Source organism: Macaca mulatta, chromosome 18, assembly GCF_049350105.2.
Source record: "Macaca mulatta isolate MMU2019108-1 chromosome 18, T2T-MMU8v2.0, whole genome shotgun sequence".
NCBI classification, from domain to species: Eukaryota; Metazoa; Chordata; class Mammalia; order Primates; family Cercopithecidae; genus Macaca; species Macaca mulatta.
Window position 1 is genome coordinate 42,503,418 of NC_133423.1, and position 25,983 is coordinate 42,529,400.

Consider the following 25,983-nt stretch of genomic DNA (forward strand, 5'->3'; position numbering starts at 1 on the left):
AAATTTGGGTTTCAACTTTGCTTCTCTTTATTACTAAAATACTGGTTACATATATGTTAGGAGACCTTACATTCCTAGGCTTTCTACTTAGGTAAACATGAACTGTATCACCCATGAGTAACTTATTATTTACACACAGAAAACTCAACTTTTACAATCTCTGCCTCTCAGATTATAGACATAGTTTAAGCATTATTTCATTTGCCACTAGCATGTTACTGAACTATTAGCACCAAATGGAATTAACAATGTAAGCAGAATATCAGTCCTAACCATAAATGGAACTAAGAAATGTTCTTTAAAGAAAACAATTTGAGCTCTTAACTCTTTGTCTAAGACTTACAATATTTGCTTTTAGGAAAATGCTTGAAAGAAAATGTAATAGGGAAAACGGTTATTTAAATCTGTCTTTTCTTAAGATGGGAATTTTTTCTTAAAGATGAGCTTCCTCAAGCCGAGCCCAAGGTGATTTTGGCTGAGTGCCTGACCTTTGCATGTGATAGTAACTGTGACAGTGTTAGAATGATAGTCATGTCGCAATGATTCAGAAAACAGGCCACTCTTCTCCCATGATTACCTGTGGGGAGCACCTCAAGGGAGACATAGCACTCCCTCAAACTTTGAAATGACCTTATTGGCCAGTGAAGTGATGTTGACATGAAACAAGGATTAAAAAGGGGTGCAGGGGGAAGTGATCAGAGGAGGGAGAGTCAGGAAAAAGGGGACCAAATGGAGGTTTATCAAAGACACTGAGGAAACATGAGGAAACATGGAGCTTTGTACAAGAAGCTGTTCCCTTTGGAATACTCCTGGAATTTTATTTGGAGCTCCTTACAGTGTTTCAATGTAGATCCAGAGATTTAGAGGGCCCTGAAAAGGGCTAAAAAGGGGTTTGAAAAGAGCCATGGCAAAAACAATCTAAATGAACTTTAGCCCAGCATCTAAGTAGGGAACAGAGGCCACACGTCTGGGAAGGGGTGCCTAGTCAGACTAAAGGTTATTCTCCTAAGGGCAATGACAGAAACACAGTTGATTGTTAAAGACACAGGCCACAGAGCAGGGCAGGCAGAGTGAGTCTCTACTCACCAACATGAATATAACAACGGGGTTGCGGGTGGTGCTGACAGAAAGTATCCAGTTAGGATGCTCATAGTCAGATGCTGAATGGGAAGAGTTTGATGACAGAAGCCACTGAGATATCTGACCCTGGACCCATTATGTGGATTTTTATGGAGGGCTGATAATTTACACAAAAGTGCAAGTTTAGAAAGTCTTGTTTGGTTTTGAATATCTGAGACACACGTTAGAGGGAGAACTATAACTGCTCATAAATTGGCAACCCCACTGTTTATGAGAATTCAGGTTAAAAAATACATGCCAAATCATACTGCAGGTTTAATAGATTAAGGACAAAGGAAAAATATAATGGAGGTTAAGCCCAAATATTCTCTGAAAGTATGTACAGTCAGATTTTGAATCTTACTCAGTAATCAGTTTCAGTGTCTCGCAGTTCCATCAAAATTTTTTTGTGTGTGAGCTATAGTTTTTTTTTTTTTTTTTTTTTTTTGAGATGGAGTCTCGCTGTGTCACCCAGGCTGGAGTGCAGTGGCGCGATCTCGGCTCACTGCAAGCTCCGCCTCCCGGGTTTACGCCATTCTCCCGCCTCAGCCTCCGAGTAGCTGGGACTACAGGCGCCCGCCACCACGTCCGGCTAATTTTTTGTATTTTTAGTAGAGACGGGGTTTCACCATATTAGCCAGGATGGTCTCGATCTCCTGACCTCGTGATCCACCCGCCTCGGCCTCCCAAAGTGCTGGGATTACAGGCTTGAGCCACCGCGCCCGGCCGAGCTATAGTTTTATGTTCTGTTTCTACCTATACAATGCTCAGAAGAAATGGTGAATAATCCCACCCTCCTACATTTGAACTCACCTGTGTGATAAAGACAAGTTACTTGTTAAACCATTGCTTGGGCACTGTGGGCTTTTTATAGCTTTATACTGACCTTTAAAAATGTAAATTTGAAGTTAAACTCACCAAAGCATTCACAGGAGGATTTCTGTGAAATGACCACCTTGTAAATTTTAATTGATTAAATGTATACATGCCTTTTGCTGTTGAATTGTGATAATAGAGGTAATATTTCACTTTCTTTTCCCATTTTTATACTCTCTAAAATTTCTTCAAACCTTTTAGGTAGTGAAGTCTACTGTCACATCTAACTAATGTGGATAAATACAAGGGTCCTTAAGTGCTACAAAGATGACTTTTTTCCCAGAGCCTCCTGCTATTTCACATTTTACATACATATGCCATGCGATAGGTTCGTGATAATAAATGCAGCAAAACTCAGAGTGGGATGTGTGTGAGCCTTCAACAATCCCAGAGAATCATTCTGCCAGGCCATATCAGAGCCATCATTGAGTATCTTGAATTAGTGAGGCTTGTTGTTTATTCCTCCCTAAATGCCTTTCTCTCCTTTAAACTTCTCTCCCATTATTTCAAACCTCTTTTTCAAATGATTAAAATTACTTTAAAATTTTGGCCCGTCTTTCAAGATGCCAAACACACGGGTACTGGAAATTTAAGTCATGCTTTCTATTCATAATTCAGGTAATGGATGAAAACATGGGCAATTCTAGGTTCCCCTGCCACTATAGAACCATCTTACAATGCCATGCTCAAACTGACTTCATTCTGTAAACCTGTTTCCCAGCACTTTTCAAATGCTGCTATGTATTTACTGACCATGGCCTGTTTTGAGGTTTGAGAAAAATAAATTGTGTTTTCACAAAATCAGTATATAATTGATTTTCCTTTTTGGCAGTACTTCCACAGTTAACCCTATTGACTTTTGTAAAAGTACAGCTTCTACCAGCAGTTCATGGTTCAGAGATTAATGGTTAATGCACGGGCAGGAGGAACAAAGGAGCATATTATAAAACTGATAACAGCAAATACAGCACTTACTATGTGCCAGTGATGGTACTCTGTTCTTTATACCTGTTAACTCTTTCAATCCTCACAACCTTACGAGAAGGGAACTCTTCCCCATCCCATGGTTTTGGGGTATGTGTGTTCCATTTAACCATTTTTAAGTGTACAGTTCAGTGGCATTAAGTATATTCACAATATTATATAACTATCACCACTATTTCCAAAATTCTTTCATCATCTTAAACAGGAACACTACCCATTTGCACAAATAATATTCTCCCTTCCATTCAACGCTGGGTAGGCTTCTATATTAAATTATATGTAAATTCTAGATATCACATATAAGTTGAGTCATACGATATTCTTTTGGGTCTGGCTTATTTCACTTAGGTTCTCAAAGGTCATCCATGTTGTAGCATGCGTAAGAACTTCATTCCTTTTTTTAGTGACTAATATTCCCTTCATATATCACATTCTGTCTATTCGTTGGCTCATGGAAACTGCACTGTTTCCACGTTTTGGCTATGGGGAATCATGCCGCTATGAACATTGCTGCACAAGTAGCTGAGATCCATTTTTCAGTTCTTTGGAGCATATATTTAGAGGCAGAATTACTGGGTCATACGGTAACTCTATATTTTAAACTTTATGAGGAACCTCAAACTTTTCCACAGCAGCTATACCATTTTACATTCCCATCAGCAATGCATGAGAGTTCCAGTTTCCCCACATCCTCACCAACACTTGTGATTTTCCAGCTTTTTAAAATTATAGCCATCTTAATGGGTGTGAGGTGGTATCTCATTGTGGTTTGGATTTGTATCTCTCTGATGACTAGCATCTTTTCATGCACCTATTGGCCATGTGCGTATCTTCTCTGGAGAAATATCTATTCCAGTCTTTAATTCATTTTTAAATTAGATTGTTGCATTTTTAGTATTGAGTTATAGGAGTTATTTGTACAATCTTGATATTAAATCCTTATCAGATATGATAAGAGTTTTACAGATTTAGCTCCCTTTAAGTTTTTGATCCATTCTGAGTTAATGTTTGTATATGGTGTAAGGTGAATGTCCCACTTCATTCTTCTGTATGTGGATATCCAGTTGTCTCAGCACCATTTATCAAAGACACTGCCCTTTCCCCCATTGAATGGACTTGGCACCCTTGTCAAAAATCAATTAACCAAAAATATGAGGGTTTTTTTTTTCTGGGCCCTTATATTCTATTGGTCTATATGTCTGTCCGTATACCAGTACCACACTGTTTTGATTCCCATAGCTTTGTAAAAAGTTTTCAAATGGGAAGTGTGAGTCCTCCTTTTTTTTTTTTTTTTTTTTTTTTTTTGAGACAGTCTCACTCCATCACCCATGGAGTGCAGTAGTGCAATCTCGGCTCACTGCAACCTCCACCTCCCAGGTTCAAGCAATTCTCCTGCCTCAGCCTCCCAAGTAGCTGGGATTACAGGCATGTACCACCATGCCTGGCTAATTTCTGCATTTTTAGTAGAGATGGGGCTTCACCATGTTTGCCAGACTGGTCTCGCACTCCAAACGTCAGGTGATCTGCCCACCTCAGCCTCCTGAATTGCTGGGATTGCAGGCATGAGCCATTGCACCCGGCCAATTTTGTTATTTTTCAGGATTGCTTTGGCTAGTCAAGATCCCTTGAAGTTTGATATGAATTTTAGGATTTTTTAGATTTCTCCGAAAAACATCATTGGGATTTTGATAGAGATAGCATTGAATCTATAGATTGCTGTATGTAGTATTGTCATCTTAAGTCTTCTAGTACATGAATATAGGTGTCTTTCCATTTGTTGAGGTCTTGGCTCTTTCAGAAGTCTTGCACCTTCTTGGCTAGATTTATTCCTAAGTATTTTATTCTTTTTGATGTTATTGTAAATGGAATTGTTTTTCTTTCTGATGATTCATTACTAGTGAATAGAAATACAACTGAGTTTTATGTGTTGGTTTTTTATTATGTACTTTCCTGAATTCATTAGCTCTAGCAATATTTGTGTGTGGATTCTTTAGGTTTTTCTACATGTAAGATATGTTGTCTGCAAAAGGATCATTTTACTTCTTCCTGTCCAAATTGACTGCCTCTTATCTCTTTTCTTGCATAACTGCTCTGGCTAGAACTATGCTGAATAGAAGCAGTAAGAATAGGCATCCTTATCTTATTCTTGATCTTAGAGGAAAAACATTTTGAGTATGATATTTGTGATGTTGAATGTGGGTTTTTACCTATGGTCTTTATCATGGAGGGATTTATCTTTTTATCATAAAAAAAAGTTGGATTTTGGCAAATGCTTTTTCTGCATCAATTGAGATGATGTGGGTTTTTTCCTCTTCATTCTGTTAATGTGGTATATTACATTGATTTTTATGTTGAACTAACCTTGCTTTCTGAAGATAAATCCTACTTGGTCATGGTGTATAATCCTTTCAACCTTTTAGTGAATTCAGTTTGCTAGCATTTTGTTGAGGGCTTTTACATCTATATTGACAAGGGATGAATATAGTTTTGTTTTCTTACAGTGTCTTTATCTGGCTTTGATATTAGGGTTATATTGGCCTCACAGAATGAGTTAAAGTGTGCCTTCCTCTTTGATTTTTAGGAAGAGTTTGAGAACTGGTGTTAATTCTTCTTAAAATGTTTGATAGTCTTCACCAGTGAAGTCCGTCTTGGGCTTTCCTTTGTTGGGAAATATTTAATTACTAAATTCAATGTCCTTACTTGTTACAGGTCTATTCAGATTTTATATTTCTTCTTAAATCAGTTTTGGTAGTTTGTGTGTTCCCGGGATTTTGTCCATTTCATCTAGATTATCCAATTTGTTGGTGTTAAATTTTTCATAGTATTCTCTTATAATCCTTTTTATTTCTGTAAAATTGGCAGTAATGTCCTCACTTTCATTTCTGATTTGCTAATTTCTTGTTTTAGTCTTCACACACACCTGTAATCCCAACTAGTCAGGGGGCTGAGGCAGGAGAATCACTTGAACCTGGGAGGTGGAGGTTGCAGTGAGCAGAGATCACACTACTGCACTCCAGCCTGGGTGACAGAGCAAGACTCGGTCTAAAAAAAAAAAGGGGGGGGGGGTTTGTCAATTTTTTGAACCAACTTTGATTTCATTTGTTTTGGGTGTTGTTCTATTCTCTATTTTTCCATGTAATTTGTGTTATTTCATTTCTTCTAGGTTTAGGTTTAGTTTGCTCTTTTTCTGATTCCTTAAGGTATACAGTTAGGTTATTGATTTGAGTTGTTTTTGTTTTTTGTTTTTTTTTAATGTAGACATTTACAGCTACAAACTTTTTTAGCACTACATTTACCCCATCCCATAAGTTTTGGTTTATTATATTTTTATTGTCTAATTCCCCCTGTGATTTCTTTAGCCCATTGGCTATTTAAGAACTTATTAGTTTCCACATATTTGTGGATTTTGCAGTTTTCCTTCATTTATTTATTTATAGTTTCATTCCATCATAATCAAAAAATATTTCATATGGCTTTAATCTTTTTAAATTTATTCAGACTTGTTTTGTGTAACACAGGGTCCATTGGAGACTGTTCCATATGCACTGAGAAGAATGTGTATGCTGCTAAGTGGAGTGTTCCATATGTGTTTGTTAGGACTAATTGGTTTATAGTGTTGTTCATGGCCTCTGTTTTCTTATTGATCTATCTGGTTCTATCCATGATTAAAAATGGGGTATTGAAATGTCCAACCATTACTGTAGAACTATTCTCCTTTAAAGTCTGTCAGTTCTCACTTCAAATATTTTGAGGTTCTGTTGCTAGGTGCAGATGTTTATTATATCTTCTTGATGAGTTGAACCTTTTATTAAAATATAATGTCCTTCTTTGTCTCTGGAAATGACTTAATTTCTCCTTCATTCTTGAAGGGTAGTTTTGCCAGATTTAGAATTCTTAGCAGACAAGATTTTTTCCTTTCTGGATTTGAACTGTGTCATCCCATTGCCTCCTAGCCTCCATGATTTCTGATGAAAAAACAGCTGTTAATCTTATTTGAGGATACCTTATACAGTCAGCCCTCCATATCCACAGGTTTCATATCTGCAAGTTCAGCCAACCACAGATTCAAAATTCAGTATTCACAGGATGCAGAACCTGTAGCTATGGGGGGATAACTTTTTGTATCTCTGGGTTCTACAGGGCCAACTGCAGTACTTGCATATACATGGATTTGGGTATCTGTGGGAATTCCTGAAACCAATCCCCCATGGATACTGAGGGGTGACTGTATGTGACAAGTCACTTCTTTCTCACTGCCTTCAAGACTCCCTATCTGTTTTAGGGTTTGACAATTTAGTATAATGTGTTTCACTGTGAATCTCTTTGCCTTTATCCTACTTGGAGTTCATTGAGCTTTTTGGATGATTACATACATGTCTTTCATCAGATTTGGGAAGTTTCAGGCATTATTTCTTCAAATATTTTGTTGCCCCCTTCTTGCTCTTTTCCTTCTGGTACTACTGTAATGTGTATGTTGGTACACTTCTTAGTGTCCCGTAGGTCTGTTAGGCTCTGTTCATTTTTACATTATTTTTATTTTCTTCTCAGACTGGATCATTTCAATTGCTTTATCTTCAAGTTCACTGATCTTTTCTTCTGCCTGCTGAAGTCTACTGTTAAACTCCTCTAGTCAATTTTTCATTTCAGTTTTTGTACTTTTCCTAAAATTTCTGGCTTCAAATAGGAAGCAGGGAGGGGCTCTGTGCCTTTAAATTTTCTAGTTGATGCCACTAGTGGAAGCCATTGCATCCCAAGAAATGTCTAACCAAGACAGGCATCTGCTGGGACCCACCAGATCAACCAAAGTGCACAACCCCAAATTTTTGGAGGACAATGTCCCACTGCCTACCCTGGCCAGCTAGCTACTCCAGGAATATGGGCTGCTATCCCCATAGCTTCAGGGGAGCTGAAGAGAGGGAGATAGTAGCTGGGTCACACACACAGTTCTCTTAGCAAAGATCAGCAGCCTCTCCCTTTATCAATCACTCTCCCAATTGTTATAAATGTCCACTCAAGTTCCAGAGTTACAAGATAGTTGATAATCACTGTTTCTAGTTCAGGGTAGCTTCAGTGGAGGGACCAATCCCTAGAGCTTCCTACTCTGCCGTTTTATGTGATGTACTCTTCTCCCATTCCATTCTACAGGTAAAGAAACTAGGGCATAGAAAAATTCAGGAATTTGCCCAGGGTGGTGCCAGGATTAGAGCTCAAGCTGTCTACCTAAAAAATCCATGCCCTTGGCCACTCCACTACAGTGCCTCTCCATATGGTTTGCACCTGAGATGTATTTTATATTCTCCCTTAGATAGAACATTTTTTAAAGAATGCTAGAATTGGGAGAGTGCTTGTAGCCCTCTGATCTCCAAGAAGCCTAAGTCAGGGCTTCTTGCCCCACTAAATACCTCAAGGGTAAGGAGATCACATTCTCCTGGTCCTGAAGTTTTACCTAATTGTCTTAGAAATCTGTCCATGATACATGCCAACTCACTTTCATGAATTTACTTAAACTGGCTATTTTTAGGGGTACTCAAACTTTCCATGGTCTTATTCTTCCCCATAGGCACAACTACAAGAGCGGAATGACCCTCAGCAACTGCTGTTAGATGCCAAGCACATGTTTCCTGTTGTGTTTCCATTTAATCCATCTTCTCTAACCATGGACTCAATCCACATCCCAGCGTGTCTCAATCTGGAATTCCTCAATGAAGTCTGAAGATGTATGTTTCCAGCATTAGTTTGATTCCCAATGTGAGCAAAAAGGAAGTATATACAGTAAATTCAAGGATCTGTTAAATCTGGTAAAAGTAGATCAAATCAGAGATTGACAGCCTGTGGAGGGGTGCTGAACTATACAGAATTAGACACAGCTATGTCATTATTTTTTTGTACCTACTGCTTAGAATAAAAACACTTGAAATATGGAAGATTTTAAGTTTGATTTCAGTCCAACACATATGCATAATTTATAGACACCAAGCGTTCCCCATAGACAAATAAAAGGTGCCAATTCTATAAAATGAAGCTGCCTAGTTTTGATCTTTGCATATAACTGGAGAATGTCCAAATTAAAATATCAAATATATATAAGTCACATAAATTGCCTTCAAAGGGCTTTTAACAAATAATGGTACTAATAACCATCATAATGGCATATACTGACATTTCCCAAAGTTTGCAAACTATAGGCATGGTTGAGTTTGTGGTGAGATGTTTTAAGAACAAAAATATGGGGATGAGACTTCTGAGAAATGTTCCCAAAATATTTTTTAATGGCTGATTATACAAAGACAGTGGTTTAAATGACCTCCAGACCAGACATTTTGAGTACTGGTTTCTGAAGCAAAATTAGAAGTGCCAATCCTCAGTGTGCTCAAACACTTTTGTGGAATCTTGGTTTAATGGAAGAGATTATTGAAATGCTGCTATCCCAAACTCCAAGTGAGAAAGATGGAAAAATATTTTGTTTCTGATGCTAGTCCATACACTTTCCAAGTCCCAAAAAACTTTCACAAAAATGTATATAAGCTAAATATCAGAAAAGTATAACAACTTGTTTTATTTATAGATATAAAAACCAAACAAGTCAATATGAAAACTTTTAATCTCTTAATACCATTAAGCCTCCAGTAAGAGCATCACATAATGCTCTACTATTCCAGAAACCAAATAGTAAAACAAACTAAAACTTGCACATCAGAGCATCTGAAAAACCTTCAAAAATAATCAGTTCAGGGATATTATACTAAAGTTTGGGTTTTTTTTTTTTTAAGAGAATAAAATGGTTTAGGTCAACTTTCCCTTTTCAGGTTATTTTCAACGTTTTTCAAATTTAGCACACAAAAAAATTGTAAATATCTCTCCTACAAAATAAGGATTTTTAAAAAGTAATTCAGTAATAGGCTTAGATTTTTGCTGCTCTTAGAATTTTTTTTAACTTGTTTTTGGATTCTTCAAAAGCAAGCATTCAACTGGAAACCCATATTCTTTCCACACTTTTTTTTTTAACTGTCTTTTCCCTATTTCTTGATAGCAGTATGCTGTTCCCATAAGAAAAAATGGTATTTGCAAGTCATAGAAGAGTCTTTGTATTACATTGAGAAAATAGGGTTTATACATGAAATGGCAGTAGAACAGCCTGCCTCCACCCTCTTTTACTCAACCACCCAACTTAAAAGGCTCTTGGAAACACAGCACACTCCAAGCTACCTTCTGCACTGTGCCCTTAGAGCACAGCTTCCTCAGTCCTTCTCTACATCTCCTGGGGCTTAGCCCAGTCTTAGCCTAGGTTAAGGCTGCTGACAGTTGTGTTCCAATCAGTTGTCATGGGCATTATCCCCTCTACATCCACATTAAACATGCCAGCTTCTCTTGGGTGTCTGCAGAGCTGTGCCTTTTTCTTTCGTTACAGTTACATAATCACTGACTTCCATGACACTCACCCATGGATCCATGTGCTGACTTCATTTAGAAGGCCAATCTAAAACAACTGGGTTTGTGGGCTACCTCTTTAAAGTTGTTTGTGAAGTATAATTTGCTTTTTAATGCACTTTAGTTTGAAACTGAGTCTCTTATGTAAGGACTATCCTTAATCTTAAAAGACCAAAAATGCCTTGTTAGAGTGTTAAGGAGTTTTGACATGCAGTGGTTCCACAAATACAGTGGTTTACTGTCCTTATATACTGTCTTATACCATCATTCTCTCCATCTCTCTTGGTCACTACTGTCTGCTGTCTCTGGTTAATCAATAGGTGCCAAGAGCTTACTGAATAAAAGCTTGGCAATTAGAATAAATGGGGAGGGAAGGACCTTATGAATAGTCCATTTAGCCTAAGAAATGGCAGATTTAGTTCTTCTCTTCCAAAAGACAAAGGTGTATCACTGGAATTGTACTTAAAATTTATAGATGACTAACAAATATATACTTTATATGTAGTTAATATTTAGATCTATCTTATTTAATACTTGGAGACTAGAAGAAGCATCTTTAGGGGAACTATATAATCTTTTGTTAGCATTTTCGCTGCATTCTTAAAAATCAATTCAAACATTTATCAGTGTCATGAAATCAGTAATGACTAACAATTCAACATATAGGTTTGAACTCTGCATTAGATGTCTCTTTAATTTTTTAATATTTAAAATTTAGTTGACGCTTTTCTCACCAGGTGCCTTTAGCGGTTACTAAGATAACTGACTTATCAATTGTTTCTCTGAAATAAGTGTTGCTGTGGGAATAATTTTAATGTTCAATGTGATATCATGGGGAGTTTTGTCTTTTAAAACATTAGAAGCATTTTAAATATTAAGAATCAAGTATTTATAGATCAAAAACTTGTGTTTTAAGTATTATATGGGACCTGTTTACTTATAGTAAATGTGTATGTACACGAGTTGTTGAAGCCGACAACATATTACATCATGAATTTTCCGTATGCCCTGATAGTTGCAGTTAGAGTTCCAGTACCTGTAGGCTCACCTGGGAGGCAGATTAGACCCAAAGGTAGATGTTTTTCCCTTTTCCATGAAGCATGTCAGTGGGAGTTACTTTCTTTGATTTCCCTAGTACTAAATTTTAAGGCTTTTGTAAAAACAAAAACAAAACAAAACTAGGAGCTTGGAACATTTAAAAATCAACGCTGCTACCATCAATTCATCAAATATTTACTTAGAGCTTTCATACATTAAGATTCCAGTAACCAATAAATTAGAATTCATTTATTCTGCATAAAGTAAATTTTCATACACTTGACCTACTAAGACAGCAAGGGTGTCCTAAATTGAGGCATTTGTATAATGCCTACATAACTAAACGGTCACTAAAATGGGACAGCATGGGGCAAGACCTTGTAGTTCTTCACAGAATATTTGTGGTCAGTTTCTCCAATTTGCTGCATGAGCCAAATAACCATAATTCACTTTTTATACCCACTGGTGCCATAATTAGAGAATTAGAGGGTGTAGACAGAGGTTAATGCCAATGACAAACCCAGGTCATTAGATAGAAAAGATTGTTTTTCAAAGAAAGAAAGTTTCTAATTCTAACAAAGGGGATCAGTCAGAAATGAAACTAAGCTACTTTCTAAAGTGACACCGTATCAGAATAATCCAGATTTGAATATAACATTTTGCCACCAACTGACGTTTAGATGAAGGAGTGCCTCTCCGAAAGAGTTCAGATCATATTCAGGGGTGAATCTAACACCGTGGAAGAAAGACTACTGATGAAAATATTTTTCCACTTTGCACAAATCTGTAAACTACACGTTTGTTTATAGAAAAATGCTTGTAATAGTCACTGTAATATTTAGCTGTGGATAAAAATTTGTGGAAATAAATACTTTTGAATAAAGTGGTGTGCCAAATCTAAATGAAATTTAAAACTCTGCAGCTACAGGTTGACAAAGTTTCTTTGTAATGCTCTCTTGAGGAGCTTCATTATGGGGCCTATATTCTAATATGTGTCATGATCATTTAAACCAGAGGTCAGCATCTTACAGTCCAAAAGCTGGCGGCAGGGAGAGACTCTCAGATAACAAGGCTTATTGAGTAATTACTTTAAAGCTATGGAATTAAAGGCAGTTTTGGTGTAGGCAACGACAAGTAGATCAGTGAAACAGAATAGGGAGTGCAGGGATAGACCCAATCCTATGTATAACATAGCATACAGTAGAGATGGCATGAAAAATCAGTGGGAAAATAGTCACAAGATCTGTATGGAGGAATTTGTAAAATATAAGTGAAAAACGATGACAACATAAAAATGGAGAAATAATTAGGTACATGGATTCAAAGACTCCATACCACTAAAAGTTTGTCAGTTGTCCCCAAGTTGATCTATAGATTAAAAATCAAAATTTCAACTGTTCCTATGTGAAAATTGACAGTTCATTATAAGATTTATACGGAAGAGCAAAGGCCCATGGATAAGGAAGACCCTCCCTGAGAAAGTGGGAAGCTTTCCTTAGCAGGCATCGAGACTTACAAAATTTCAGTAATTAAGATGTGTGAGAATGACAGACATGGAAATTTTTTTTTTTTTGAGATGGAGTTTCACTCTTGTTGCCCAGGCTGGAGTGCAATGGCATGATCTCGGCTCACCGCAGCCTCCGCCTCCCAGGTTCAAGCGATTCTCCTGCCTCAGCCTCCCTAGCAGCTGGGATTACAGGCATTTGGCACCACGCCCGGCTAATTTTGTATTTTTAGTAGAGACAGAGTTTCTCCATGTTGGTCAGGCTGGTCTCAAACTCCTGACCTCAGGTGATCCGCCCGCCTCGGCCTCCCAAAGTACTGGGATTATAGGCATGAGCCACCGTGCCCGGCCCTGGACATGGAAAAATTGAGCAGTGGAACAGAATAGCCCAGAAACTGAGCATCTATGTGGAAATACTGATACGTTTTTTCTTAACTAGCACACATCAGAATCACCTGGAAATCTTTAAAAAAATTTACACCCAAATGTATGGAATAAGACATCTCCAGAGATGGTGCCCTTCCACACCCATTGTTAACCTGACCCACCTAAAAATATACAAGAAGACATCTCCAGGGATGGTGCCCTTAAGCACCCATCATTAGAGACCACCATGGAAATATTTCATGATCCAGAAAAATGGTCACAGTATAATTAGTCCTCAGCGTCACTGATAGGTTCTAGGAAATCACGAGTATAAACAAAATAACATGACACCAATTTTAACATAAGCTAGTTGATATAAACAGTTCCTACAGCATATTTATGATCATACAAACAACACCAAATTTTTTTTTTTTGAGACAGAGTCTTGCTCTGTTGCTCAGGCTGGAGGGCAATGGTAAGATCTCAGCTCACTGCAACCTCTGCCTCCTGGGTTCAAGTGATTCTCCCTCCTCAGCCTCCCAAGTAGCTGGGATTACAGGCGTCTGCCACCATGCCTGGCTAATTTTTTTGTATTTTTATAGAGATGGGGTTTCACTATGCTGTCTATGCTGGTCTCAAACTCCTAGCCTCCAGTGATCCGCCTGCCTCGGCCTCCCAAAGTGCTGGGATTACAGATACGAGTCACCATGTCCAGCCAAAACATCAACAAACTTCTAAATAAAGACCAAAACACTTCTAGTATTAAACACTGAAATGAAAGCTATACATACATTTAAGAAAGATTAATAAAAACAAATGAGAAAGTTGCCCACTTATTCCATTTCAGAGTCACTGAGGGCCCACCTCTCCTGGCAGCTCAGGGTGCCTGGACGGGACCCCATCCTGTCACTGGGTGTGCTTACAAACCCACACTCAGACTGGGATCACTTAGACATACCCATTCACCTCACGTACACAGCTTTGGGACATGGGAGGACACTGGAGAATCCAAAGAAAACAGTCATGGGGATCTCACCAGTGGAACGTATCCATGTCTCTATGAATGAGGCAGCAGTCTCAATTCTTGCCACTTCAAAAGAAAGAATTTGAGGGGCGTAGAGCAGAAGGAGAGACCAAGGCAAGTTTTAGGACAGGAGTGGAAAGGCAGGAAAGTACACTTGGAAGAGGGCCAAGTGGGTGACTTGAAAGAGTCAAGAGCGCAGCTTAACCTCTTGACTTGGGGTTTTACATGTTGGCCTGCTTCTGTGGTCTTGTGTTACTTCTCTCAACTCCTGGGATCTTGTCAGGAAGTGGCTGATCACCAGTTTCACATGTTTTCTATCGGGAGACTGCCTTTCTCTGATGCTGGCTGTGACCAATGACTACTTTAGAAAGATAGTTAACAACTGCCTTGACCATCACTGGATGGTCACCCGGTGCTCTGGGTGTGTGTGTGGAATGGGGAGCTCTCTCCTGCCCTGCTCATGCCTGACTAGCTACCCACTGTAACAGGGAGAACCTGCAGACTTCCCACACCCAGTGGCCCTGGCCAGGAAGCAATTCTTTTTTTCTCACCGACATTATGTCAAAATGACAATGAATGAAACAATGTTATGTAGGGACCTGCTGTATACTATGCAGTGAAAAGTTGACCTTTGAATCCACCTTCCAACCTAAAGATGGATTCACTTTTTTGAGTGGCTGACCAAAGAATACCCTTACGTGAGGAAAGCCTTCAGCTCATACTCAAAGAGGTTTAGGCCTAGCTTCAAAGCCTCAACAGGAAAACCACATTGGAAAAGAAGCAAATTTCATAAAAGACACACTTAGTTCAGAAAGAGAAAAGCAGCCTGACTTCCAGGAACTGATCTGAAATTTAGAGCTAGGCCTGGGTCATGCTGGAAGCTGGCCTGGTCCTCTCTGCTGGGCCGTGTTGTTGTTTTGCTATGAACAACCTTACAAAACACCAATATCAGACGGAGTCCCTCTGTGACTACACTAAAGTGATATGAAACAAGACTGTAATTTTGCCCAGGCACAAAAACAAGATCACTGTGTAAACCATATAACACCAAATATGCCCTGTCCCAGGTAATATGAGGGAATGTAGCCACTTTCCCAGGTGCAGCTTGAGCCTGGCTCTAATCGGCCCTCCTTCAGGATAAGATGATACTGTGACAGTCAATATAAGGTGTCAACTTGATTGAAGGATGCCTAGATAGCTGGTAAAGTATTGTTCCTGAGTAGGTCTGTGAGTTGTTGCCAGAGGAAATTAACATTTGAGTCGGTGGTCTGGGAGAGGAAGACCCACCCTCAGTGTGGGTGGGCACCATGCAATTGGCTGCCAGTGCAGCTAGAACAAAGTAGGCGGAAGAAGATGGGATAAGCTGGCTTGCTGAGCCTTCCAGCTTTCATCTTTCTCCTGTGCTGGATGCCTCCTTCCATTCCTCCTGCCCTTGGACATCAGACTCCAGGTTCTTCAGCCTTTGGACCCTTGGACTTACACCAATGGCTTGCCAAGTGCTCTCAGGTGCCCTTTGGCCACAGACCGAAGACTGCACTGTTGGCTTCCCTACTTTTGAGGTTTTTGGACCCAGACTGAGCCACTCCGGGTAAGCCTGCAGACGGCCTATTGTGGGACTTCACCTTGTGATCCTGTGAGTCAATTCTCCTTAATAAACTAACTCCCTCCTTCCTTCCCTCCCTCCTTCCCTTCCTCTCTTCCTTCCTTCCTTCTGCCTGTCTTTTTTTTTTTTTTTTTTTGAGATGGGGTCACGGAGTCTCGCTCTGTCACTAGGCTGGAGTGCAGTGGCACGATCTTGGCTCACTGCAACCTCCACCTCCTGGGTTCAAGTGATTCTCCTGCCTCAGCCTCCCAAGTAGCTGGGACTACAGATGTGCGCCACTATGCCCAGCTAATTTTTGTATTTTTAGTAGAGACGCGTTTTCACCATGTTGGCCAGGCTGGTCTCAATCTCTTGACCTCGTGATCCGCCCGCCTCAGCCTCACAAAGTGCTGGGATTACAGGTGTGAGCCACCGCGCCTGGCCTTAAACTCCTATATATATATATATCCTATTAGTTCTGTCCCTCTGGAGAACCCTGAATAGTACTGATACCCAAAGACTTGTCCCTACTTCCTGACAGTACCCAATACAGAGTGAACCTGTACTTCCCTGGATCCTCCCCAAATCACCTAACCAAACCCCAAATCCTACCACCCTTTTACTGAGATGTGCTGCAGTTCCCAAAGGCACACCCATGATGTGCAATCTCCCTTCTTCCAAAGAACATTAAACCCAACTTGTTCAACTATAGGTGTGTTTCTGGAGGTTTCTGGCTGAAAGGCAACAATGGCATTGTCTCCTTCTACCAACATTAGTATTTACAGAGTAAACTTAGATCCAAGGAAGATTTGCCTAAGGTTATGTTACACATGAAAGTCAAGCCAAAGATATAGACACTGCAAATAACCTTCAGACAAGCAGAGAAAGAAAAACAAATGTCTGAAGTTTGAGACAGTGCCTTAGAGGTACTGGGAACACATAAAGACTTAGGGTAAACAACATGAGGGAGTTTGGCAAATTGGTGTCTGTATTACTTCCTGTCTACATTCCCTTAGAATAGGTAGCTGGGCAGACTTGAACACGGCAGGAGAAAATCTCCCCCACCCCACCCAGGAATGTCAAGCGACTATCAGGTGATGGTAAGGCAAGTTGTTAAACTATCTAAAATAATCATTGGTCTCAACTGGTGTCAGGGAAAGACATTCTCCCAGTAGATGGAAAATACTAGAATCTGGTGATAAGCAGCTGCTGGATAAGATTTTGGGAGAGTGGGCTCAAACATGCTCACTAAGAGGCAAAATGATGGAGTTTAACTGGCATATGAGCTTCCTCTAGGAAAAAGACTGGTAAGGGAAGAATGTCTCCAGTGAGTATGTGCACAACTTCAGTAAACACACCGCACATGCCGCCCCTCCCAAGTGCTGGCAGACCACTGAGCATGCGGACAGCCCACCCCAAGGGAAGAGTCGGAAGAAGTAATGCAAGGCCTAGAACCGTACCAATGTATCAGTCTCCAAATCAAGGGTCAGTTGGCACAGCTGAATCTCTCAAGTTGCCCACTGAGCCCTCTTCCAAGAGTACTTTACTTACTTTTATTCCTGCTCTAATACTTCTTAATAAACTCTCACTCCTGCTCAAAAACTTGCCTTGGTCTCTCACTCTGCCTTATGCTTCTTTCCTTTGAGGAGGCAAGAAGTGAGTTGCTGCAGGCCGGTACGGATTTGCCACTGCAAACAATTTCATTCATCTGATGTTCTTGCTTGGCAACTCAAACTTTCTGAAGAGTTAGTATTCGTTGTAAGAATAAAACCACATTCAACATTTGCCTTCTAATTAACAAAAATTGAAGTTATTTCCACAGCAATTAGATTAACAGTGAGCACACACATAACGTTCCAAACTACTCAAGATCAGCAAATTCACTTGTCTCACTCATTCAGATTCATATACTCATTTTTAAAAGTTGTCTTAGGCCCTACTGACTTGGTCAGCTTTCCCCAGTTTCCATTACTGAAACTTCTAAAGCCACTGCTGCTTAAGCCACTGTCAATTTTTAGTGTTATAGGAAAGCAGGAGAAACTGTGTTTAAGCATAGGAAAATAAGTATAGAAATGATAACATTGCGTTTCTAAAAATACTGAGCATTAAATATCTAAAAGTAGAACATTAACTTTACATCTCATGAAACCCTCCACATCTGGACAAAAATTATAACAATTTTAATATACATATTAAAATTACAAGAATACATACCTGCTTAAATATGATGTAAACCTGAAAAGGACTAAATATTTTCAAAAATAACTTGTTTCAAGCAATTTTGTAGCTTAATTGAAGGACATTTTTTTCTCCCAATTTGTATTTTGAAAGAGTTAAAACCTACAGAAAAGTTGCAAAAATAGAAGAATGTGGTACATGCCTGTAGTCCCAAGCTACTCAGGAGGCTGGGGCAGGAGGATCCCTTAAGCCTAGGAGTTTGAGGCCAGCCCCGGCAACATAGCAAGCAAGACCCCCTCTTAGAAAAAGAATAATGGGCCAGGCGCAGTGGCTCACACCTCTAATGCCAGCACTTTGGGAGGCCGAGGTGGGCGGATCACCTGAGGTCACGAGTTTGAGACCAGCCTGGCCAACATGGCGAAACCCTGTCTCTACTAAAAATACAAAAATTAGCCAGGTGGGGTGGCACATGCCTGTAATCCCAGATAATCAGGAGGCTGAGGCAGGAAAATCACTGGAACCTGGGAGGCGGAGGTTGCAGTGAGTGGAGATCATGCCACTGCACTCCAGCTTGGGTAACAGAGCAAGACTCTTGTCTCAAAAAAAAAAAAAAAAAAAAGAATAATAAACAACTGTATATTCTTCATTTGGATTCCCCAGTTCATAATATTTGGCCATATTTGCTTTATCTTTCTCTGCCAGTGCATAGTCATGCACTATCTTTCCTATGTTTAGATGCACAAATACTATTGTGTTACAACTGCCTACTGCCTACAGTGTTCAGTACAGTAACATGCATACAAGTTTGTAGCCTGGGAGCAATAGGCTGTACCATATAGCCTAGGTGTGTAGTAGGCTCTACCATCAAGGTTTGTGTAAGTGAAATCCATGATGTTCACACAATGACGAAATCGCCTAATAGCACATCGTTCAGGATGTATTCTCGTGGTTAAGCAACACATAACTGTATATACACATATGCATTTTTTCCAGTCATTTGAGAGTTAGTTACAGGCCTCATGATTCTTCACCTGTATATATTTCAGTATGTATTTCCTAAGAACAAAGGACAATCTCCTACATAACTACAATATAATTATCACGATCAGGAAACTTAATGTCAATATTACCATGTCATCTATAATTTATATGTTTCTCCAATTGTCCCAATACTGTCTTTTAGAGTTTTTTTTTAACCCACGTTTTAATTAAGGATCCCATACAATATGTGTCACATCTCTAGTCTCCTTTAATGTGATACTATTCCTATTTTAGCCATTTTTTGTTTTTCACCACACTGATGTTTTTAAAGAGTTCAGTTGTTTTGCAGAATGTACCTCCATGTGGATTTGTCTCATTGTTTCCTTATAATTAGATTCAGGCCAGATGTTTTCAGGAGAAATTCTACGCAAGTGAGATTGTGTTGTCGCTGTAGCAAGGGGAGCGCATGACATCAGTTTGTCTCTTTATTGGTGATGGGACACCATTAGTTCATAATTCGGTGAAGTAATACCCGCAAGATTTCTCCATTGTAAAGGTACCCTTTCCTCTTCATAAGACTTGCAGACTATGTCAATATTCTCTCATATATTTACATGTTTTAACATATGTAAACCTTTCACTGAATGGTTTTAGAATCCACTCACTAGTGACATTTCCAATTAGAGAAAACACAGTACATTTGTAAAGACCTACTGATGGTGATCTGCAGTGGGAAATTGTGATACTTAACCTTTCTTAAATATGTAGAGGGCAAATTGAAAAGTGTGTATGAAAATGAACACTCTATACATGAGCAGCATTTTTTTTTTTTTTTTTTTTTTTTGAGACAGAGTCTTGCTCTGTCACCCAGAATGGAGTGCAGTGGCACTATCTCGGCTCACTGCAAGCTCCGCCTCCCAGGTTCACGCCATTCTCCTGCCTCAGCCTCCCCAGCAGCTGGGACTACAGGCGCCCGCCACCACGCCCGGCTAATTTTTTTGTATTTTTAGTAGATACGGGGCTTCACCGTGTTAGCCAGGATGGTCTCGATCTCCTGACCTCGTGATCCCCCCACCTCAGCCTCCCAAAGTGCTAGGATTACAGGCGTGAGTCACGGCGCCCGGCCTATACATAAGCATTTGTGAAGCTTGTCTAAGATTTGTACATTTGATTGCGTGGGTATTTTGCCTTAAAAAGAACTGTAAATGAATAATGTGTGCTGATGTGTTCATGGGTGTAGAGTACTAAGGTCTGCGTTAAAAAGATAAGATGGTTTGATGGAAGAACAGGTGGTCAGCAATATAGCAAAATGTTAACAATTGGGTCGATATGCGTCCACTGTACAAGTCTTCCCACTTTTCTGTAAGTTTGAAAGTTTTCATAATACAAATTTGGATTTTAAAAAAACCCCACACTGCAAGAGTGTCACCAAAGCGTTTGAAAAGCAGGATTCTAGAGGGGGCATTCGCTGACGACTCAGAAAAACCGTCCATGCCACCCACCACCCCCACGCACTCAAAGAAGCCCTCGCTAGGCAACCCGGCCCTCCGAGCCCTGGTACCGAGGGGCTCTCCGCTTCTCCCTTGCCCCGGCCGCCTCCTGCTCGCCCGGCCTCAGTCTGTTCTCAGAACACACTCCATCACGTGGTTCCCATAACTCAGATTGCGCAGTGGTCTCGTCATCATCGGCCAGGGCTCACAGTGACCGCGGCAGAGGCCTCCCTAGACCTCCCTCCCGTCCAGCCTCACCTGCTGCCCCCTCTCCTCACGCCCCCGCTCCAGGTCCCCTGGCCCCACTTCGCTCGCCACGTTTTCATAATCCTCTCAGGCTCCGGGCAAGCTGCGCCGCCCGCAGTGGGACCTGATCATATAAGGAAAATACTACGGGCTCATCTGGGGGCTGCAATAGGGACCCGAAAGCGCCCTAGCCTACTACACTCACCGCACCCCAACTGCCGCCCACCTCTCCGCCCAGCCCTAAGTACAGCACCCAAGCGCAGTCGCGCGACCAGATCGGCGACCAGAGCCTCTGCCCAGCGGACTGCGCAGCCGCCCGCTCCAGCCAATCCCGTCGCGCCTCCGCCGCGCCCCGCCCCCAGGACGTTCGGTTCCGCCCCCAGCTGGCGGCCGCCAGCGCGCCAAGTTCCTCAGGCCTGGGCTCCTGCCAGGTGTTTAGGGTTCTGGCGGAGACCAAAGGGAACAGTCATTCCCTCTCGGGGCTGGGATATGATGGGGGAGAGGTGTCAAACCAAATTCTCTCGGTTTGGAAACGGAGAAAATCTAAAAACGAGGACGTGAGGAAAGAGTCAGCCCTCAAGACGCGTAGTCGTCTACCCGAGCCCCGACCCCCGGGCTCCCTCGGGCTAGGGTGAGGCGGGCAGCCACGCGTGGAGTAGGATCATCTTACGCGGGAAGTAGGTGAAAGGGCAGGGGCGTGGCTCCCGGGGCGCCACCCACGCTCTTGAAATCTGGGTGACTGCAAGTGGCCGCTCTGCGTCCCCCAGACCAGAGACCCGCGCCGCCGCCGACCCAGCCGCAGCCATGGCTCTGCTCCGAGGTGAGCGCAGCCCCCTCCTCTCCTAGCCCCTCGGGGTCCTGCCCTCCCCCGGCCAGGCCTCCGCTTCCGGCCGCCGCGGAGAGTCGGGGGTCGTGGGGTGAAGTTCACTCAACCTCCTCGGTTTTGGAGCGGAAGTGATAAAAACCCAGCCCGAAAGGCTTGTTTGGGTTAAGGAGAAAACCCTTACTTGTAAGACGCTAGCGACAGCGATTTCGATGCAATTTCCTGTTGACTTGAGACCAAAGTTTGCTTGCATGTGACCTTGGAGGTCATTCCTTTCTTCGCCTAACAGTGACTCCATTAGTTCGAGTCCAAGTATTAGGAAAAATGGGGCGGCGCCATAGGCCGCTGGCGCTTGCTGCGGGGCAGCTGCACACAGGAGCCTGCTGCTGGGCCTCGGTGGGCAGGGCTCCCCGACTGAATCGATGGCGTGGCCTGGCCACAGAAATGGTAGCTGGTGTTCTGCTGGAAGACCTGCCCTGCTCCCTTTTCCCTTCTGTTGCTTTAGTTTAGAGCAGTCACTCTATACCTAAGCTCTAGGGTTATGAACTTGTTTAAAACAACTGTGTAATAAACTCCCTTTTCAAAACAAATGGGCACAATCAATGGAATCTTACTTTAAGGATATACCGAGACGGGCGGATCACGAGGTCAGGAGATCGAGACCATCCTGGCTAACACGGTGAAACCCCGTCTCTACTAAAAACTACAAAAAATTAGCCGGGCGAGGTGGTGGGCGCCTGTAGTCCCAGCTACTCGGGAGGCTGAGGCTGGAGAATGGCGTGAACCCGGGAGGCGGAGCTTGCAGTGAGCTGAGATCCGGCCACTGCACTCCAGCCCGGGCGACAGAGCGAGACTCCGTCTCAAAAAAAAAAAAAAAAAAAAAAAAAAAGGATATACGTGTCGAAGAGCATTCAGGTGGAACACGTATCGAGGCCCTGAGACAGGAAAAAGCTTGGCAGGATCTAAGAACCAAGCATTTTGGTGCTCCAGGGCCCTGTGAACTCTGTAAGAAGGTGGGATTTTGGTTCAAATTCAGTGGAAGGCAATAGAGAGATTTAAAGCGGGGTAATGACAGGATCTGATTTCCACTCTGTCCGGATTTGGGGCGGTCTGTGTAATGGCGAAGAGACCATTTAAGGATCTATTGCAGAGGTCCAGGGAGCAGCAAATGATGGCTTTGACTCGTGTGGGGCAGTGTAATTGGGGAGAAAAGGGGAGGGCTGAGTTGAGATAGATTTGGGGTGGTTTTGTTAGAAAGTAGATTGGGTGTGGTGGAGTAAATATAAGCAGGAAATGTCAAGAATGATGAAAAGTGCCTGGTTTGATGAACAGTGTTCATGATGATGCCACTTACAGAGTGAGGAAAATTGGGAAAGGAATAGATGTGGAAAGAAGGATTGAGCATTCAGTTTTAGGCAGAAAACTTTTTGGTGCCTGTGAAGCAGCCAGGTGGAGATGCCAGCTAAGAATTGGTTAGGGGGATCTGAAAGTCAGAAGAACCAAAGTGGCATGGGAACAAATGAAGGGAAAAATCGGTATTCTGGAACCAAATGCAGTGTTTACAGTTTCCTGCAACGTGGATTTCATTTGCCAGTGCCCTTCCTGACTGAATTTACTACGTTTACTTCATAAAGCAGCATGGTGAATTTTTTTTAGACGAGGCATTTCCACTTCATTTAAAAGGTGCATTGTCATGAGCTATCTTCTTAAAAAGGAAATAATAGTTTTACTGATGTCATTTTAATATTTTATCAGTGGTTCTTACCCTTTCTTGTAATACAGACCCATTTGAAAATTTCACAAATACTATGAACTCAGAAAGGAAAAAAATGCACATTGACATCTGTATTAAGGAAGTAGAAAGTTTATAAATTTCTGGTACAGTTTACTGTAGTGTTAGAGCTAGTGATCGTATTTTTTTCCATTTCCTTATCATAGCAATTAGGACGCTCATGTGGAGAGAGGTAAAGTGGTTGTGTATAATAACACAGGTAGTTAGTGGCTGTGACTAGAACCCAAGCCTTGAGCTTGAAATAGTGATGTTACAGGCCGGCTAGAATCATTAAAGATACGCTTCTCTCAAGCAGCATACAAAGTGTTTGCAGGGTGGGTGGGAAGAAAGAAGAGCATGTGACTGATTATAGGGAAAAGGACACATTTGAGTTAAAATTTGTTAAGGATTATCATTAGTTTGTCAGATTTCACTCAACAAGAAGAACAGTTCTAGGTTTTTATTAGCTCCCATCCTAGTACTTGGCAGGAGGTTTTCACTTAGATCTTAGCTCTCCTACTGCTCCTGACTTTGTTGGGAATGTTTGTGTATTTTTTCAAGGCGAGTGGGCAGGGCTGCTAAATTACCTTAATCCTGAAACACCGGGATAATTTGCCCTACTTGCTGCCTGAAGTCGCTGGTACTAAGTGAATATTTACCTAACAATGTGATAGAAAGGTAGAGCTGTTTCTTTCCTAGTGGTGCTTTTCCTGTACTGTCAACTCAGCACATCTTCCCAGGCCCTTTCTTGGAGCTACTTGGACTCACTACACTCTGGGTTAATATGTCTCTTCACTGTCTTTCGGTCTTGGGAAATTTTTAGCCTCTGAATTTTCAGGGTGTTTTACAATAAATGAGATTTCAGTTTGGTGTTAAAGATTGTTAAGTTTTAGACCTTTTAGTATCCACGTAAAATTGACATCAAATGAAAATTGACATGGCATACAATTTATGAAATTAAAAGAAAAAACCTTTAAACCTTTATAGTCTTTGTATCTGCGCATCCCAGATTTTTTGTTAAAATATTTAAAATAATAATAGTAAAAAATTATTTTTTAAAATAGAGAAACCCAGTCTCTACAAAAAATACAAAAATTAGCCAGGCATGGTGGCACTCACCTGTAGTCCCAGCTACTGGGGAGGCTGTGGTGAAGGATTGCTTGAGCCCAGGAGGTTGAGGCTGCAGTGAGCCGAGATCACACTACCGCACTCCAGCCTGGGTGACAGAGTGAAACCCTGCCTCCAAACAAACAAAAAAAAACCCAAACCAAAAATATATGATTGAGAACATTTTCTCTGTTCAAAATAATTGTATTAGTTCAGTTAAGGCCTTACTTGAGCTAAACTTTACAGTCTGGGAGCATCAAATAAGAAGTAATATAGATAAAGGGGAGGTTCTTTTTTTGTTTTTATTTTCCCACGCACACCCTTTCCTTTGTAGATATTGCATATTTCACTACTAGCACTGCCGTCTCACAAACGCTTTCTTAGAATATGAGACATAGGGGAGAAACTCATAAAAGGAACTTTGTAGAGAGACAAATGAAATTAGACTCTATTGTTTCTGAGGAGAAGTTGGGGTCATTTCCATGTGTGCAATATGTCATTTTTATTTCTGGATGTTTTATGTATTTTTGTTATCTTTGGATTTCAAAAGTTTGACAATGATGTGCCAAGCTGCAGGGGAAGGGGGTGTAGAGTGCTATGTTTGGTGTTTATTAGAGTTGAGGTTTACTAAGCTTTAATCTATAAATTTATGTTTTTTATCAAATTTGGACATTTCTTCTTTATTATTTCTGCAAATGTTTTTTAAAACCCATTCTCTGTCCTCTCCTGTGACTGTAACTTGTTAGTCCTTGAGGTTCTGCCCATGTCTTTTTACTTTCTGACTTTAAAGAAAAAATTAACAAACTTTGTTTTTGAGCAGATTTAGGTTTTACAGAAAAATTGAGCAGAAAGTATGGAGTATACCCTATGCTCCCTCGTCCTGTCCATTTCCCCTATTATTAACATCTTGCATTAGTGTGGTACATTTGTTACAATCGATGAGCTAATATTGATACATTATTATTCACTGAAGTTCATGTTTTGCATTCAAGTTCATTCATTGTATTATATAGTTCTGTGGGTTTTGACAAATGTGCAGATGACTGATGTCAGTATTATAGTGTCATACAGATTAATTTCACCACCCTAAACATAATCTGTGATTCACTTATTCATCCCTGTCTCTGAACCCCTGGCAAGCCCTGATCTTTTTACTGTCTCCATAGCTTTGCCTTTTCCAGATATCATATAGTTGGAATCATATAGTATATGGCCCTTCCAGACTTTCTTCTTTCACTTAGTAACATGCATTTAAGATTCCTTCTTTTTATGGTTTGATAGCTCACTTCTTCTTATTGCTGAATAATATTTCATTGTATGGCTGCACCACAGTTTGTTTATCCATTCACCTGCTGAAGGACATTGTTGCGGGAAGTCAGGGACCCTGAGCGGAGGGACTGGCTGGAGCTGTGGCAGAGGAACATAAATTGTGAAGATTTCATGGACATTTATCACGTCCCTACTAA

At 40.9% G+C, this 25,983-nt stretch overlaps 2 protein-coding genes and 2 non-coding genes across 6 annotated transcripts in view; 2 read left to right on the forward strand and 2 right to left on the reverse strand.

The window, feature by feature from the left end:
- Nucleotides 1–8,996, forward strand: part of MYO5B (myosin VB) — a 397,560-nt gene extending 388,564 nt beyond the window's left edge. For all 3 annotated transcript variants that reach the window (XM_015121932.3, XM_015121933.3, XM_077975469.1), the window contains one exon: nt 8,540–8,996. In XM_015121932.3, coding sequence (XP_014977418.1) covers nt 8,540–8,692 — 153 coding nt within the window. In that variant the 3' untranslated portion in view covers nt 8,693–8,996. The remainder of the gene's footprint in view (nt 1–8,539) is intronic.
- An 11,692-nt stretch (nt 8,997–20,688) lies between these two features.
- Nucleotides 20,689–20,771, reverse strand: LOC114673890 (small Cajal body-specific RNA 18). Its single transcript, XR_003724742.1, has one exon.
- Nucleotides 20,772–20,855: 84 nt separating this feature from the next.
- Nucleotides 20,856–20,999, reverse strand: LOC114673894 (small Cajal body-specific RNA 17). Its single transcript, XR_003724745.1, has one exon.
- Nucleotides 21,000–21,247: 248 nt separating this feature from the next.
- ACAA2 (acetyl-CoA acyltransferase 2) overlaps nt 21,248–25,983 on the forward strand; it is a 28,898-nt gene continuing 24,162 nt past the window's right edge. The window contains 1 exon segment of the mRNA NM_001266733.1: nt 21,248–21,636. Within this exon segment, the coding sequence (NP_001253662.1) occupies nt 21,621–21,636 (16 nt within the window). The 5' untranslated portion in view covers nt 21,248–21,620.